The sequence below is a fragment of the Punctularia strigosozonata genome (genome assembly GCF_000264995.1).
Source record: "Punctularia strigosozonata HHB-11173 SS5 unplaced genomic scaffold PUNSTscaffold_1, whole genome shotgun sequence".
Classification (NCBI taxonomy): Eukaryota; Fungi; Basidiomycota; class Agaricomycetes; order Corticiales; family Punctulariaceae; genus Punctularia; species Punctularia strigosozonata.
Genome location: NW_006767433.1, coordinates 19,546 through 34,894, shown reverse-complemented (window position 1 = coordinate 34,894; position 15,349 = coordinate 19,546). Strand labels below are relative to the sequence as shown.

The window sequence follows — 15,349 nt, the reverse complement described above, 5'->3', positions numbered from 1 at the left end:
CTGGCCTCGAAGAAGTGAAGTTTGTCACGAAGTACACCGAATGGTTCGAGTGATCGGAACGAAAGGAGGGATCGCTGGATGTTACAACGCTGCTCTACTATGGGTATTTTGCCGCTCGTAGACAGTAAAATGAAGCCTCTGAGATCCACCATGCTTTAAACATCGTCGTCCGAAACAGTCAGTATGCGTGCCTTCCTCGTCATCAAAGTGAGATTCAATGCGACAGCTTCGTGTGAGAGCATGCGACGAGGCGTGATCGGCACCCGGAGACGCTTGCTTAAGGGTGAGTCAATGAACTTCCCATCACCAATCCAACAGCGCAGAGAGAGCACGAAAGATCAGTGCTCCCCGTCAGGCTCCGACCCATCCACTCTCCAGCTATTTGCGCTCCAAACAGAGAGCGCCCGCGAGGCTGAATCCGAGTTGAATGGGATTTGGGAAGATAGGGGAAGATACTGGATTAGGAAGATGGCGGTGCAAAGAGAATGATCCGAGGAATATCCGAATAGAGGGGAGCGCAACGCTGGAGAGCGGCTGGCACATAATGTAATTTGCAATTAATGCCGAAGCTCGGCTCTGACACATATTCTCCCAGGGTAACTGAAGACCCAGCTTGGGGTCAACAACCGCGCGCAGGTAGCACAGCCACGTCCCCAATCCGGCTCATACTGCTGCAATCCCCTAGTAATCCCTGATAGAGGGTACACAATCCTGTCATCTACATAATAATGTTAGTTATTAGGCTCTTAAAGACCTAGATTAAGCTGGAGAGGGCGCCCTTGATTTCGGTGGTCGGAAACAATTGCTATGCATTGTTGAAAAAAGTGTGCGTCTCTGGATTGAACCCCGTCCTTACGAAAAAGGAAAGTCGCGAAATGCGACACGTTACCACTTCGTCAAATGCGCGCGTTGTCCGCACGACTCCCTGTCATATATGACTTGCTGCAACGGTGGTCCGCTAAGCTCATGAGTTCATTTCACCATTCAACAACCCAAAGGGGTTGCAACAGTCCACGGAGTATGCCTTAGCACTCCTACACCTATCGACGAGAAAGGAATATGCTCGTTGTTGAGCGAATCTCACTTGTGGCTGTGCTACCTGCGCGCGGTTGTTGACCCCAAGCTGGGTCTTCAGTTACCCTGGGAGAATATGTGTCAGAGCCGAGCTTCGGCATTAATTGCAAATTACATTATGTGCCAGCCGCTCTCCAGCGTTGCGCTCCCCTCTATTCGGATATTCCTCGGATCATTCTCTTTGCACCGCCATCTTCCTAATCCAGTATCTTCCCCTATCTTCCCAAATCCCATTCAACTCGGATTCAGCCTCGCGGGCGCTCTCTGTTTGGAGCGCAAATAGCTGGAGAGTGGATGGGTCGGAGCCTGGCTCCCCGTACTGTGAGACAGTGCCGAAGCTGCGTCCATCACAAGTGCGCTCGGGACAGCCCCGCGCACGCCGAAACCGGTTTCTCCGGGCAAAGGGCACTGATTTCCCCACTTTTCGCACTGAAAAGTAGTGACCTGCACTAAAATGTAGTACCGACCTGCTCCCACCGTGATTTCGAAGCTGAAGAGCGACGATTTGCCTCAGTTCGGGGGAAGTTTATATGGAGCGATGGTCATGTTCAACGAAAGTATAAAGCTCCTTCGAGTCTGTTTAGAGGCCCTCCAGCACAAACGACTACATCCGATCGCCGCTCTCCTCAGTCTACCAACATGACCTTGAGCCACCGCCAAACGTCGCGCCAGCCATCGCCGAACCCGACTCCACACGAGGAAGGCCAACGCTACGCAATCAACGGTATGCCGCTGCAGCAGTCGTCTTTCTACGCGTCTTCACGCGATCTCTACCAGCCCAGCAGCCTGCTGAAGAAAGACAGGTCGTCGGGAGCCTGGAGAGCGTCTACCTGCAATACGTGAGCCTGCCGATTACTTTCAAAGCTGGCTACGAGCTTACCCAAGCACTCGCCAGATTCTGTGCATCGTTGCCATCGCGGTGCAGATCATCACCAGCCTCGCAGGCGCCAACGCGTCGGACAAGGGGCTGCTGGATGCCGCGATTATCCTGGCCAACTGTGCCTTCGCGTGCGCTGCCGCCGCCGCCGCGATCCTACTCCTCGCTCCGGAGCGCGTCGATAAGATCGAAACAGGTCTGCTCATCGGAGTGGGCATGGTCTGTACTCCGATGGCGCTCATGTTCGTCGTGTGCGCGACGTCGCCCGTGGCGGTCATCGTCGTCGTCGGCGTCATCGTCTGCTTGGGTTTCTTGCTGGTCTCTGCAATTATGTTTCTGCGTACCGCTTAAGACGCGCAAAATTACAGCAGCTGTACGTTTATGACAGGGATATTTACACTTACCCAAGGAATGTCTACACTTGGTCTATGGTCCTAGATGCTTCGATCATGTGACGTCTGACTTGTCGTGCTTTGGCTTTCGGCGTGCTATCGCGGAAACCGGTGACGGTGCATAGATCGATGTTCAATGCGAACGTAGTGTGCCATCGTCACCTGAATAAGCATGCAACTCATGAGAAAGCGTTTGAGTTGACGACAGTATACGATTTCCGCGACCTTGAACTACAGGCTGAGCAGGTTCGTGCAGAGGGTCGACCAGCTGGCTCGAACGCGTGGCGGCACCGGTCCGGTTCTGCGGTGCGGTCCTCGGGTGTTCGGCTCAGGGCTTCTCCCTCCTCGGCTTTCATCGTGTCTGTGGGCAACCGGTCGCCTTGCACAAAATCTCAGCTGCTTTGACGCATCTCAAACGCATCTACAATAAACCGTCTTCATGAGTGACGCCGATCAACGCTCACGATGTCGCCGCACCACCACCTACCACGTCGCCCGGACGAACAGCTTATCCAGGATCCACCAAGACATGATGCGTTCAATTGACGTATCCAGCGCATTCCAGCCCTTCCATATGATATGAAAGATGCGTAATAGGGTTCGTGTTCATTCACATTTTATCTCCTCGACTCATCTCATCTCATCTCACCCCTCTCTCGATTTCTCCAGCCATGTCCTCCGACCACCACGATCCCCCTCTCGAAAATGCGCACATCCGCCACCGACCTTCGTTCGCCGCGTCGGGCCCCTCGACTCGCCCACACCCTGGTAGCCTGAAGGACGCTCTCGGATCTACCGACTCCTTCGACCTCCCCGTGTTCTCGCCGCACCTCACGGCCGGCGTCGACCGCGTCCGACGCCGCTCCGAAGCTCTCCGATCCCGCGACACCCTCGCCCTCGAGGCCGGTTCCCGCTTGCAGGAACGCGACATCGACGCTAAGTTCGAGCTGGAGGAGGAGGTGGAGGAGGTGGACGAAGATGTCGATAGCAAGACGATCCGTTCCAGCGTCGGTGGGATCTCGACGCCGGGCGTGCCCTCGCTCAGGTTCGAGGTGGACGAGCCGCTTTCGTCGGCGTTGCGCAAAAAGATGCGACGTCGGGAGTGGATGCACTTCGCGGTAATGTGCTTGGTGATGTTCCAAAACGGCTGGAACGACGGCTCGACGGGGCCGTTGATTCCGAGGATCCAGCAGGTATATCACGTATGTTTGCCTTCCTCACAGTCTCGTCTTATGATCGTACTCATTCGATGAAATTAGGTTGACTTTATGATCGTGTCCCTCATTTTTGTCTGCAACTGCGTGGTACGATTCGCGAGCAACCTAACGTCTTTAGATCGAACCCTTACGAACAAGTTCTCCAGGGCTATGTTGGAGGAGCGTTGGCGAACGTCTGGCTTGCTGATAGGCTTGGTCTCGGCAAGGTGCGTGTGCTTCGCTCGCGCCGTACGGTTCATGCTGACCTTTCTTGTTCAGGCCATGTTCATAGGTATGCCACGAACATCATCATACGCTGTATACAGGGCTCCAATCTGACCCCGCGTCAGCCGCGCTCTCTCCCGTGATCGCATACTGCATTCAAGCAGCGGCGCCGCCTTTCCCGCTATTCGCGGCTGCATGCGTCTTCTCCGGCTTCGGTTTCTCTATCCTCGTACGTTCCTTCCCTACAGCTCCCTCACTTTCGTCTTATTGACTTAAACGCGGTCCAAAGAATGCGAGCGCCAATGGATATGTCGGCAGCCTCAAAGCGCACGTCTCCACCAAGTTATGTCTCATTCACTCGTCGTACGGTACATCCCAGCCCTCTCCTCGTCTTTTGACCCGTATTTCTCACGATTATGGACAGGTATCGGTGCCTTCGCGGCCCCGCTCGCTGCGACACACTTTTCGTCCCAACAGAGGTGGAGTTTCCACTATCTCATCTCATTGGGCATCGCCGTTCTCGCATTCGCGCTCGTTGTGACCGTGTACCGCTTCAAGACCCTTAACCGTGCGTCCGCCTCCTTCGCCTCTGCGGCATCTCCTCCCCCTGTATCTGACGCTCGAACAGAGCTCTTACGCGAAACGGGCCACGAGGTGACCGAAGGCACCTCGACCGACGGGACCTACTCGCAGATCTTCCGGATCAAGGTGCTGCATCTGCTCGCGCTCTTCGCGCTCATCTACGTCGGCACGGAGGTCACGCTTGGCGGGTGGATCGTGTCTTTCCTCAACGACCGGCGCGGCGGAGGCCCGAGTGCGGGATACGTCAGTTCCGGGTTCTTCGGGGTAGGTCGATTCCTGGAGAACTGGGATGACGAAGAGGTCACTGATTGAGGTTGCGTAGGGCTTGGCGCTCGGTCGGGTGCTACTGATCGGTGTCAATCGTTTGGTATGTGATTGCCATCCAGTGGCGGCGGTGGTTGTGTTCCTGACCGGACGGTGTAGGTCGGCGAGCGCCGCGTAGTTTTCATCTACGTCACCCTCTCCATCGCGTACGTCGACGTCTTTACTCCTTCAAAGGATTGTCGCCTTACTCTGTCTACCAACGATCAGGCTTGAGATCACTATATGGCGTGTACCCTCGCTCATCGAGAACGCGGTTGCGGTTTCGATCATCGGCCTGCTGTTTGGTCCGATGTACCCTATGTACGTATTATCTTCCATTTTTTCCCCTGATATACCAACTGACCAACGATCGTAGTCTCGTAAACCAAGCAAGTCGTATCATGCCCAAGTACGTCTTCTTCTATCTCCTTCTCATGATTGAAGCTGACGACGCTTGGGTGTAGGTGGCTGCTCACAGGCTCGCTGGGCTGGATCGCCGGCGTCGGGACTGGTACGCAGGCTCCCCATCATACGAGCGACTCTGACACTAATTACATGCACACTCCAGCTGGATCCGCCGTTCTACCGTTCATCACCGGCATCCTCGCCGCGCGATTCGGTATCGGCGCTTTGCAGCCTTTGTATGTCCTTTCCCCTCCTTCTCCTGATGTTTTTGTGCTGCCCTTGTGCTAACGCGAGACGACAGTGTGGTCGCTATGATGGTTGTCCTGCTATGCATCTGGGCCATGGTGCCCAAGAGCCCGCGCCGACCTGAGTAAGCGGAAGGCAGAAAAAAACTGCGAGCTAGAATAAAAAAGGGACGTCTCCCTGTGTAGGGTGTTTGCTCTGGGACGGCTTTTCTGGGACGGCTTTCTCCCCTTCGCACGGCGCATCAATGAACGATTTTATTTCACTTGGGTTTCGAGATAGATGGCAGGAGACGTGTGTGATAGTTGTATAGAATATAGAATGACTATGTCATGGTTTCATGTAACACATACATGCCAACCACAAAGATACTTTGTGAGGTTCTCGGTGATCTATACTCTGCCCAGCGCTTTCGCCATCTGCTGTTGATCAGATGGCCATGTTCGGTGACGCTAGCCGGCATCGCGCCAGCTGTTCCTCTGCAAAGGTGATTATTTTATTTATCTCTTCTCGGTGCTCTTCATAGTTCACGTTTTTCTTGGGCTCGTCCCATAAAATTGATATCGAGCGGGTGCACTAGGTGATACTTCACATTGTCGCTACCGGGTTGACGTCTATTGCAACGCACCTGTTCAATTGTGTTGTTCAAACACCTCAACATGGACTTCTGGACGTCCCCTGTCAGGTCGTCGAGACCGCCTGAGAGACGACTCCACACGTGTATAAACATAGATTCACTATTGTCGTCCACAAAACGGCGAAAATGAGCCTGGAAGGCATGTCAGTGATCTACCAGTGATCATGCATATCAACAAACCTGCTGCAAATAGACGCTACCGCGACCCGTGAACGAAAACGCTTCATCGTACTCGGACCTTAGAAACTCCTTGATCCACTCTGATAAAGATGCGTGTAGTCGCTGTCTTCCACGTTGAACGATTGAATCAAACTCTTGAGCCGCGATGGTCAGGGACAGTCGAGCTTTCGAGACGGAAAGACGGCGCTGAACATCGAATTGTCTTTGTAGAGTGGGGCTCGTTATTTTCCTGGAAGCAAGCGTGTCCAGAGCCTCCGAGAGCAACTTGACAACGTCTTCTGCAACATCAGAGAGCAACGCTTGGCCAAACATGCGATTCCATTCCCGAATCATTTCGTCCCGGAAGGGAACAAGGAAGCTGTAGTTTAGATTCTCCCCGTGGAATATACCGTGGCGGCGCAATGCTATTTAGATGCGAAGATTAACCATCCATCGGTTCTGAAGACAAGAAGGCTCACTTGCTCGTACGGTTGACCACGCCTTCCTATACAATGCATCCACAACAATTGAACAGTTCCCAACTCCCTGCATTGATTAATCGATGGGAATCTTCGCCGAAGACAGGTAAGTGATTCACCTCGAAAATACCCTTGACACAGGCAACGAGTATACCCGAGTCATCGAAAACTCGCTTCAGAGCTTTCTGTTCATTCTTGACCAAGGATCTGAGCGCCCGCTTCAGTTCAGGCTTTACCTTATTCTCCCACTCAGTCCCGAGGGACTTCCTTTCCAGCCGACCACTGCTTAACGTGTGGTCAAGAAAGTCAATGCAATCATTGACATGGATGGAAAACGGGACAATAAAGCTTTTGAGAGCGTCGTTGCGCATTCTCAATGATAACGCCTTCCAGCAAGCACGCAGCTCGCAGATACCGGAATCCGGGGTGGTATCGGGACTGGAATAACCAAAATCGCCACCTTTCGCAATGTAAGATATCTCGTGTTTGTTATCGCTCATACAATGGCATACCTGAGACATCACTATGACACTTTGAAGCGCAGGTAAACACCTTCAATTGTCTGCTATCTGTAGGCGAGGTCAATTTCCAGTTATGAACGCACAACTGATTGATCAACTTGCCTATATCTCCCAAGATCGTGGAAAGTCTATTTCGCAACCCTTTCTTCACAAACTAACCAGGTGAACCGCATAGTATGTGATGGGTACAATGTAGCATAACATCGAGTGAAGTGCAAACCTTTCCGCGAGCTTCCATACAGATACGGAGTCTGGCCTTGTCTACATCCGCGAGGTACGCGCTCCAATTGCCGACTTCTTTCTCTAATCGAGAGGTCTGGGCTGAGACGTGGCCTAAGATTCAAGTAGTGAGCTCTCAGCCTGATACACCTTAGCACGTTTCATGTTAGCATACCCTCGCACCCAAGCTTCAGCTTGCAGAGTTTATCTTTGCATTCCTTCAACTTGTTCATATATGCCTCGCGACGGTGAGACAACATATCCCATTCCACGGACTCCTCCGGTTGAAAGTCCCGCAAGACAGTTTCAGGATTTGAATCCGAATGTGTACCTGGTGTCACAACGATGAGCAAAAATTACAAAGGTGTAATGGGTATCATTGACATATAATTGTAAGCTTGTCCACGCTAATAACACACAATCAGCTGCAGTGCATTCAATACGTAGTCTCATCCTACCCAACAGCTGGTGTAATAAAACAAGCTGTGAGAAGCAGACATACTTATTGGTGAGAAGGAACTCACCCACTAATTGTGAAGAGATGAGCGTAAGTTAGTAATAACGGGTGACTTGAAACCTACTTGACAAAGACTTCACCATATCTGTAGTATCATATGAGTTTGCGAATACCTAACAATGATCCACATATACCGAGTGTCGGTCCGTCATCCTTGGCCCTTGTGATAGGTGAGACGATGAAAAAGGCATCGGCTTTATCTTGATAGTCGAGCGCAACACGTTCTCGAGCTGTGTTTGCGTCACCTGTTCCCGGAAGATCGATGAGGCGTATCCCTGTCTCGAGGAAGTCGACCTTTAAATGGAGGGTCGCATGGCGAACTATAGGCCACAGATGACCTAGGCATGTGTCAATTACAGATGAGGCAAAAACACGATCTACTCGCCTGTGAGCCTACTCCCGGAATGTGGCCTCATCTGCGTGACATATGAGCGTAGTTGATTGGCTACATTTCCTGTGGTTCCTCGTATCACTTCTTCGGTACCGAGTAACGAAGTACATGCTGCAAAATTCAGGATTAGAGGTATTCGATATTCTGAAGTCAATGTATAAACCTGGATCATACTCTAGCACGTTTTCTGGTGTCATGTTGTTCATTTTCCTTGCTGACAGACCTGGATAAATGGACGCAATCTGGATAAGATGGATGAGGTGTTTAGCGGTAACGAAAACGATCCATAGCAGCTACCTTGTCCCAAACTGACTTGATCGCATTATCTTCGCTTTGTTTGATGCTTCTTTCGACGTCACGAACACCGTCAGTGTCTGTACAATCATCCAAGAACCTCGCGATCTCGGTCTTCCAGGTTTTCAAATCCACGAATTCGATAACGCAACGAGCATCGATATCGTCGTGGTACGATATGAAGATCGGAACACTGGTGACAGCTACGTTTATATCATAAGTCAAATAATCAGGAAACGGCGCACGAGGGAGTCGGGTGCTCTCTCACCTTCGCCAGATGCTCCAGTCGGAAGGATGTCACCTGTATAATGTATAGAAATCAACAGTCTTCCAAAGTAAGCAACTCAGGGGCGCTAACAGTCAAGGAGGTTGTTGATCAGCGTGCTCTTTCCTGAGCCCGTCGCTTCAGAGGATTAATACGAATTTGCGTAGGGACAATCCGCTAGAGACTCACTACCGTGGACACCAATGGTCAACGTTGGGAGCTTGTACTTGTAGAGTCTAGATGACGTGTGTCAGTAATGCTAGCCGTACTTTCTGGTTTTGAGTGTCTGACCTGCCCCGATCGGTTTTCCAGGATGTTCGACGGTCGATGGAGACGTTCCATAACTTGACAATATCGCCTAACCGTCGAAGATGTTCCTGTCCTGTTGTGATAACCTTCCCAGGTTCTAACGATGGTGTTATATCGACGTCCATATCGGTGTCCGGTGTCGCCATGCTCGAATATTTAAAAAGGGATACACAGGAATGCGCTGCTGTGTCTCTAAAGGAAAGAATCAGATTCATTCAGCCTCTCGGTATCATATAGGGAGACGGACCTACTGGCGTCTTCGCTCGCATGACTTCAGCCACGATTAGGTTCAGATAGCTGTGTGAGCTGCCGCTACGATTATAGCACAGATGAAGTCACACCTGATGGAGCCTGAACTCGATGATCGCGTACTTTACGAAACCGATAAGCCAAGATGCCGGCCATTCGGAGCCCAGAACCAGAGCTTGAATCATATCCAACAGTGACGCAGAGAATCGGCTTGATTAGGCTCCGGGACGTTGTCAAGGGACTTCCGAGGAAGGTCTAGGGTAGGAAGGGGTTACTTACGAAGGTAAAAGCGATTGTCAGTGTTTCATCGGTCAAATTGCAGACTCGGTTTGAAGTACGGTAACTCGCTGCTGCATTTCGTATCTGCGCGCGGAGAGCCCAACAGCTACGCAGTAGCGCACGATTGCATAGTTCAACCTTCCCCGATCCGGCAACAAGGTATGCACTGGCCCGCGGCAGCATGCCGAGTTGTCAGGTACCGTCCCTTAACTCCTTTCGAGCTTCAGACCCGGCCAAGTAAGGGCAAGCTCTGGTGACTACGAGTGCCGTAACACAATGTCACCTATCTCGCTGGAGCACCACCGGTCTGCTGATAGGCAATCTCGAGTGAGGTTGTCGCCTCCGAGTTGCGAGGAGTGCGGCGTGCAGGTGCTCTGCGCCCAGCTTGATGTTCGTGATTTGTAACTATTCCATCGACTTTAGATTTGTTCCCGAGCTCATGTTAGCGCAAGCATGAGGTTTCTTGCGAATGTGCGTCGAGTCGCCGTTGACTCGACCCCGCGAGATCTTCCCACGGCGCTCGGCCGTCTGTGTACTGCTTGTCATCACCACTCTTCGAGGCTTCAGAAATGCTGTCCAACCTGCTCGTACCCATAAAATGATGCCCACAGAATGATCGCCCAAAACAGCCTTTGCCATGGCCTTCTCTTTTCGGCGCCAGCCGCTCCGATTTTTCTACCTCGTTGTGACGATTTTGATAATCCTCTTTATCCGACTGCCGTACTGGCTCGCTCGCTACGCTATCCCCGCTGCGCGGCCACGCCCGAGCTGGACGCTATCCCGATCGTTGATCGTCCAGTTCTTCCGCGTGTATGTGAACGTACTATGGGACACCGAAATACCTACATGGGTGCCTCCGGACCCAAAGGCGCAGTCGGCGGATGCTGACGGATTGGTCGCGGTGGATGCGGCACCGCAGTATGTTAAAGGGGAAGTTGGGCGCATGGCTGAGGCAAACGGAGTCAGTGCCGTAGATGTATCTGGATACTGGGTCGGACGTAGGGGTGCGGACGGAAAGCCAGGGCAGAAAGCAGAGGCAGGAGAGAAAGTTGTCTATCATCTACATGGTACGTGTTTGTATTATCGAGCGTTCAAGCGTACAAACCTGATGCATAAATGTTGCAGGAGGAGGATTCGTGGTACGAACATACGCATGTGCACGCTGATACTTCTTTCGCTAATGTACCGCACACTCCGCAGATGGGCGCAGGAAAGCCTACAGAAGGAGTGATGAAGGATCTGTACGCCGGTTTCCAGCAGTACTTTCCTTCCACCCCGCGCATCTTCGCCCTCGAATACCGTATCTCGGCCGGCCCTCCCTTCGAACCTCGGAATCCCTTTCCTGCCCCTCTCCTGGACGCCGTCGCCGGATATAACTACCTCGTCAACACCCTCGGGTTCACGAGTCAAAACGTCGTCATCAGCGGCGATTCCGCCGGCGGCGCCCTCGCGGTATGGTTCGTGCGATACCTCATCGCCTTCGAGTTCAAAGACCTGCCGTTCCCCGGCGCTGTCCTCCTCTTCTCCCCGACGGTCGACTTTGCGAACACACACATCGGGCCGAACTCGTCGATGGCCAGAAATGCAAGATCCGACTTCGTGGAGCCCATCGTCGCGTCGGGATACACGTACCGCGCGTTGACAGGGAACTTGAGCGTGCACGATCGTGAGGCGATGGCATGGATCGCGCCCGCCTCCCGTTCGCTCGAACCTGAGCGCGTCTCGGGCTTGTTCCGAGGATTTCCCAAGACGTGCATCGTCGTTGGTGGCGCGGAGCAGACATACGACCCGGTCGTCACTTTGCGCAACAGGATCGTAGCGGAATCGGGAGCAGACGCGGTACATTTCATAGATAAGCCGGACGCGACGCACGACTTCTGCAGTTTCGCTTGGCACGAGCCTGAGCGAACAGATGCGCTGAAGGACGTGGGTGAGTGGGTGCATGCGGTGTGTTTCTCCCCGGACTAGTATGAGAGAGGAGAGAGGGGCGGCAGCCGAGTTTGCTCTGAGGCTATCTACGCAGACGCTTCCCCACTGTTCCTCTTTGGCGACTTGAGACGGACATCCATTACCTATGCTAACACAGTAGTCCTGTATATGCCTCCAATGACTACATCGGTGACGAAACAGTTGGTGAGGATTATTTGGATAATCACTCCTAAACGACACAGACAAAGCGGATGGGTCATCGTCCATGTTGCGCTATCCTCCGTCGCGTGGCTTGCGTAGGGACAAACTCGGCGTGAGCTTTCTCGCCGATGGGTAGCACGACTCATACCCAACGCTCCCATCGAGAGGGCGTTGGGGGCGATTTCCGCGAGATACCCTTTGGATCACGGCAGTCTCCGTCCGAATTTCGGAGGATGGATAATCTCCGGTGAACATCTGTCAGCATGGATGAGTGAGCGACATTTGTTGAAGCTTGAAACGAAATTCACCTCCGAGGATACCATAGCGAACGCGTATATATACGACGATGGGTTCGGCAGGCAAATCACTTCCGGGTCGATTAGTTCAGGAGCCATCCAGCGCTCAGATCCTGCTTTCAGTGCAGTCGTGATATAGTCTCACTGGGTTACTGAAGGTTCGGTACCAATCACGATCAAACCGAAGTCTGCCAGTCGTGCTTTTAGATCGTCGTCCATGAGAGTATTGACCTGGAAGGTGGTTCATTAATAGTTCTGAGGCCGAGAGATATACAAACATGCTTACGCCTTTGAGATTTCCGTGTGTTATGCTCAAGTTGTGCAGGCACCCGAGGCCCAGTGCCAAGCCGCATAACTGAAGGAGAGATAATGATATGTCGAAGTCATAACGCTTCTGAAGGATAGTGACCACTCACGAACTTGAGGCGGTTCGCATACGGATTATCTTCCAGATACGTAGGAAGACGACACCGTCCGCGGTTGAGCGTGTTGCTTGTTCGTGGTTGCTGCCGCACCCCTCGGGATGTCGACCACGCACTCTGCTGCGTCGAAGACCACGAATGGCTGGAAACGCATCTGAGATATCAAAATTGGTTGTTTTCATGGATATGCACACGAGAGGTGCAGGGTACCTTGGTCCGAGCGTCATAGTCTACCCCATTTCAGGATCCTGCGGCCTTTCGTCGAAGCGCGTGGAATCCGAGTATGCTGTTCACTTCATTCGAGTTTACTTCGGGACGGCAACAGCTCTTGGATGTTATTTTGACATAGAGAGTACCCATTGATTACGGTATAGTGTCCGGCCTCTGACGGACAGCACCCATGTTTTGCGGACGATGAAATCTGTTACATGCAATTCCAGAATCACTCGGGTCGGCGCGGGCTCTTGGGCACCGCCGCCCAGACGCAAAACAAAAGTATCATCATCGCTACGAGGCTGCGAAATATCATTAGTGCACATGCGCGAACGGAAAGCGCAGTAGCAAGACCTACAAGGGCTGCAGTGAATTAATTCCGAATCGTGCAGCAAGGATACCGGTTATGAAGGGCAACACGGCCGAGCCAGCTGCGTCATCGTCCGTACATGAGCACTCTTATGTGCGGGGAACAATGTAATGAAGAAATAGAACGCACTGTTTCCAACGCCGCCGATCCAACCCAAGGAGCCTGTGAGTAGCCATCTAAGATGCCGTCATTTCAGTCATGGTTCATGCACGATGCCGGGAGGTGAGTAGCTGACTTCGGCATCACCCGACTGGCGTGGTTCATCAAGCTACGAAGCGGACGTTAGCGTGCAAAATGACGGAGTGGAACAGAAGACGTGCATGGGATACATTGGTCCAAAGAGCAAGCCGATGACCGACACGGCTACCGCGTTCTCGACGAGCGACGGTACGCGCCAAACAGTGATCTGGAGCCTACACCAGTAGTCAGCGATGCGATGCAGCGAAGCTTGCCGTGTTAGATGAATACACGCACGCGATGGACAATGTCACGTAGATCATCAGCGCACGGCGCGGGCCAACCTGTTGCCGTTAGAGGGCGCAACCTCCTCCATGTTCCCAGCACATACCAGACGATTCACGCCGATCAGTAGCACCCTTCCGAGTGCCAGACCCTGAAGGTGAGCATCAGCTGCTTGTCCGTTCGAGCGGAGACCAGAATGCCTACACCGAAGAATCCGGAGCTGACATATCCAGCACTTGGCCCTCCCCCACGCTTTTCGATGATAAACGTTACAATCCAGCCGCCTAGTGTCACCTCTGTCCCAACATAGACGAGGGCGAATAGAGCAAGGAGATGCACGAGCTTGATGCGGAAAATTTGGGAGTACTTGCTATCCGACGAGTTTCCTTCGGCGGATTCGGCGTGCCCAGATTCACGCAGAAGTTCTGCCATGTACGTTAGACAGATCGGAATTTTGGGTTAGAAGACGTACGAGTGAGGGTTCTGAACCTATACACGACCCCGACGAGCGTGAGCGCGATGACAGAGATGCCGAGCGATACGAGGAAGTGGAAGCTCCATCGTCGTTGCGAGGCGAAGTGGGTTGCCGCAAGGGGCGCTGCGAAGGCGCCGATACCTGACCTACATGTGAGAAGCCCGATGAAAGGGGTTATGGTATTTTCACGTACCGTAAGACGCATGGATGAAAGATAGTTTCGTAGAAACGTGTTCTTTAAGGCTTCCTACGAATCCATTCGCGCTCGCGTTCTGGTTGCTGTCCGTGAATGATTTACGAAACCCAAAAGACCATGTCAGGGAGAACATACAAGGATGGAGAGGCCAAATCCTGATATGACGTATGCTGCGGCGAGAACCGGAAATGACGGCGCAGGAGCTTGAATGGCGTAGGCAATGGTCGTGGAGGAGGCGCCTGGCGTGATCTCAGATGCATGCCATGTCCGCTGTCGTGATGTGCGTACCGAGGAACATAGCCTTGCGTTACGCTTTAGTACACCAGAGCACTAGGTGTTAGCGGAGAGGCTAACCTTCCCAAATCCAACTCTGTCCGCGAGCCAAACGTTCGCAAGCGCGCCTGCAATGAATCCCTGTGAGGTAATTCGATCAATCTTTGCTTCAGTCCGTGCATGCCAGAAACGCATACCACGCAGTTGCACACGAAGATTAGAGACACGATCGCGAAGTCGACCTACTCATACGTATGAGCGAGCCAGCAACGCAAGGAGTAAGAGACACGGGGGGAACCAGAGGTGGATGAAGGGATCGTGAATGATGACCTACATGATATACGCGTTGAATTGTCGGGATGAGCGGGCCAGCCGAGCCGTCGTTCCAGCCATTGAGGAAGAGCACCCAGCAAAGCACCACGAAGTGCACCCGACCTTGACGACGTATCTTCGCGCGCATCTCCGGCGAAATATCCTCCACCACCTCGAGCACGGCTGAAGGATCCACCCGCGTTGACGGCGCATTGACTCTTGATACATCATACACCGATCCCGAGTGCTTGGAAGCAACGTCTCCTCCCGCCCTCGCTTCTTCTAATACAGATGTAGTGCCTAAGTCGTGCTCTAATACAAGGGAACCCGTTGCAGAAAGTGTGTCCCAGGACTGCAAGACATCCAAACGGCGCTGTTCGCTTCCTGGCCCGGCGGAGAGATCAAATGGATCAGTGGAGCCGAAGACTTTTTTCAAGCTAGCAGATTGTGGGGGACTGGAAGGAGGACTCGTCGCTGAAAATGATGAGCGACGGCGACTAGATGCATGATCAAGAGGGTCGGAGAGAGGGTTCACAGACATGGTTGAGGAGACTGAGAGGACCGGAGAACAAGTGAGAAATGAT

At 52.8% G+C, this 15,349-nt stretch overlaps 5 protein-coding genes across 5 annotated transcripts; 3 read left to right on the top strand and 2 right to left on the bottom strand.

The window, feature by feature from the left end:
- Window positions 1–1,713: 1,713 nt before the first annotated feature.
- On the top strand, window positions 1,714–2,302 carry PUNSTDRAFT_40812 (uncharacterized protein; the record flags this gene model as incomplete). The annotated part of the gene is made up of 2 exons (XM_007377960.1): window positions 1,714–1,913; window positions 1,939–2,302. The coding sequence occupies 2 exons, from the start codon at window positions 1,714–1,716 to the stop codon at window positions 2,300–2,302; spliced, it is 564 nt and encodes a 187-aa protein (XP_007378022.1).
- A 699-nt stretch (window positions 2,303–3,001) lies between these two features.
- PUNSTDRAFT_123305 (MFS general substrate transporter) lies at window positions 3,002–5,617 on the top strand. The gene is made up of 15 exons (XM_007377959.1): window positions 3,002–3,545; window positions 3,603–3,647; window positions 3,707–3,766; window positions 3,819–3,831; window positions 3,890–3,993; window positions 4,054–4,132; window positions 4,189–4,332; window positions 4,393–4,610; window positions 4,669–4,713; window positions 4,770–4,816; window positions 4,878–4,970; window positions 5,026–5,058; window positions 5,114–5,160; window positions 5,218–5,290; window positions 5,356–5,617. The coding sequence occupies exons 1-15, from the start codon at window positions 3,015–3,017 to the stop codon at window positions 5,426–5,428; spliced, it is 1,605 nt and encodes a 534-aa protein (XP_007378021.1). The 5' UTR covers window positions 3,002–3,014; the 3' UTR covers window positions 5,429–5,617.
- A 109-nt stretch (window positions 5,618–5,726) lies between these two features.
- On the bottom strand, window positions 5,727–9,234 carry PUNSTDRAFT_128785 (uncharacterized protein; the record flags this gene model as incomplete). Its single annotated transcript, XM_007377958.1, has 14 exons — window positions 5,727–5,873; window positions 5,926–6,066; window positions 6,115–6,518; window positions 7,334–7,426; window positions 7,488–7,643; window positions 7,697–7,719; window positions 7,815–7,839; window positions 7,894–7,914; window positions 7,964–8,167; window positions 8,601–8,717; window positions 8,783–8,815; window positions 8,873–8,917; window positions 8,969–9,015; window positions 9,071–9,234. The coding sequence occupies 14 exons, from the start codon at window positions 9,232–9,234 to the stop codon at window positions 5,727–5,729; spliced, it is 1,620 nt and encodes a 539-aa protein (XP_007378020.1).
- A 1,019-nt stretch (window positions 9,235–10,253) lies between these two features.
- On the top strand, window positions 10,254–11,882 carry PUNSTDRAFT_139767 (alpha/beta-hydrolase; the record flags this gene model as incomplete). The annotated part of the gene is made up of 4 exons (XM_007377957.1): window positions 10,254–10,683; window positions 10,742–10,755; window positions 10,817–11,546; window positions 11,788–11,882. The coding sequence occupies 4 exons, from the start codon at window positions 10,254–10,256 to the stop codon at window positions 11,880–11,882; spliced, it is 1,269 nt and encodes a 422-aa protein (XP_007378019.1).
- Window positions 11,883–12,070: 188 nt separating this feature from the next.
- PUNSTDRAFT_78548 (MFS general substrate transporter) lies at window positions 12,071–15,216 on the bottom strand. The gene is made up of 17 exons (XM_007377956.1): window positions 14,788–15,216; window positions 14,651–14,695; window positions 14,535–14,594; window positions 14,469–14,481; window positions 14,316–14,419; window positions 14,178–14,256; window positions 13,982–14,125; window positions 13,714–13,934; window positions 13,616–13,660; window positions 13,522–13,568; window positions 13,368–13,460; window positions 13,283–13,315; window positions 13,177–13,223; window positions 13,036–13,108; window positions 12,459–12,979; window positions 12,329–12,397; window positions 12,071–12,273 (listed from the first exon to the last, which is right to left on the bottom strand). The coding sequence occupies exons 1-15, from the start codon at window positions 14,911–14,913 to the stop codon at window positions 12,907–12,909; spliced, it is 1,203 nt and encodes a 400-aa protein (XP_007378018.1). The 5' UTR covers window positions 14,914–15,216; the 3' UTR covers window positions 12,071–12,273; window positions 12,329–12,397; window positions 12,459–12,906.
- Between the last annotated feature and the right edge of the window lie 133 nt (window positions 15,217–15,349).

Excerpts from the sequence above, each read along its gene's own strand:
- PUNSTDRAFT_123305 (XM_007377959.1), top strand. The coding sequence starts at position 3,015 with ATGTCCTCCGACCACCACGATCCCCCTCTCGAAAATGCGCACATCCGC. Across the intron at positions 3,546-3,602 it reads GGATCCAGCAGGTATATCAC|GTTGACTTTATGATCGTGTC; the intron begins GTATGTTTGCCT and ends CGATGAAATTAG. Across the intron at positions 4,611-4,668 it reads TCAGTTCCGGGTTCTTCGGG|GGCTTGGCGCTCGGTCGGGT; the intron begins GTAGGTCGATTC and ends GAGGTTGCGTAG.
- PUNSTDRAFT_78548 (XM_007377956.1), bottom strand. The coding sequence starts at position 14,913 with ATGCGCGCGAAGATACGTCGTCAAGGTCGGGTGCACTTCGTGGTGCTT. Across the intron at positions 14,595-14,650 it reads TCTTCGTGTGCAACTGCGTG|GGATTCATTGCAGGCGCGCT; the intron begins GTATGCGTTTCT and ends ATTACCTCACAG. Across the intron at positions 14,126-14,177 it reads TTTCATCCATGCGTCTTACG|GTATCGGCGCCTTCGCAGCG; the intron begins GTACGTGAAAAT and ends CATGTAGGTCAG.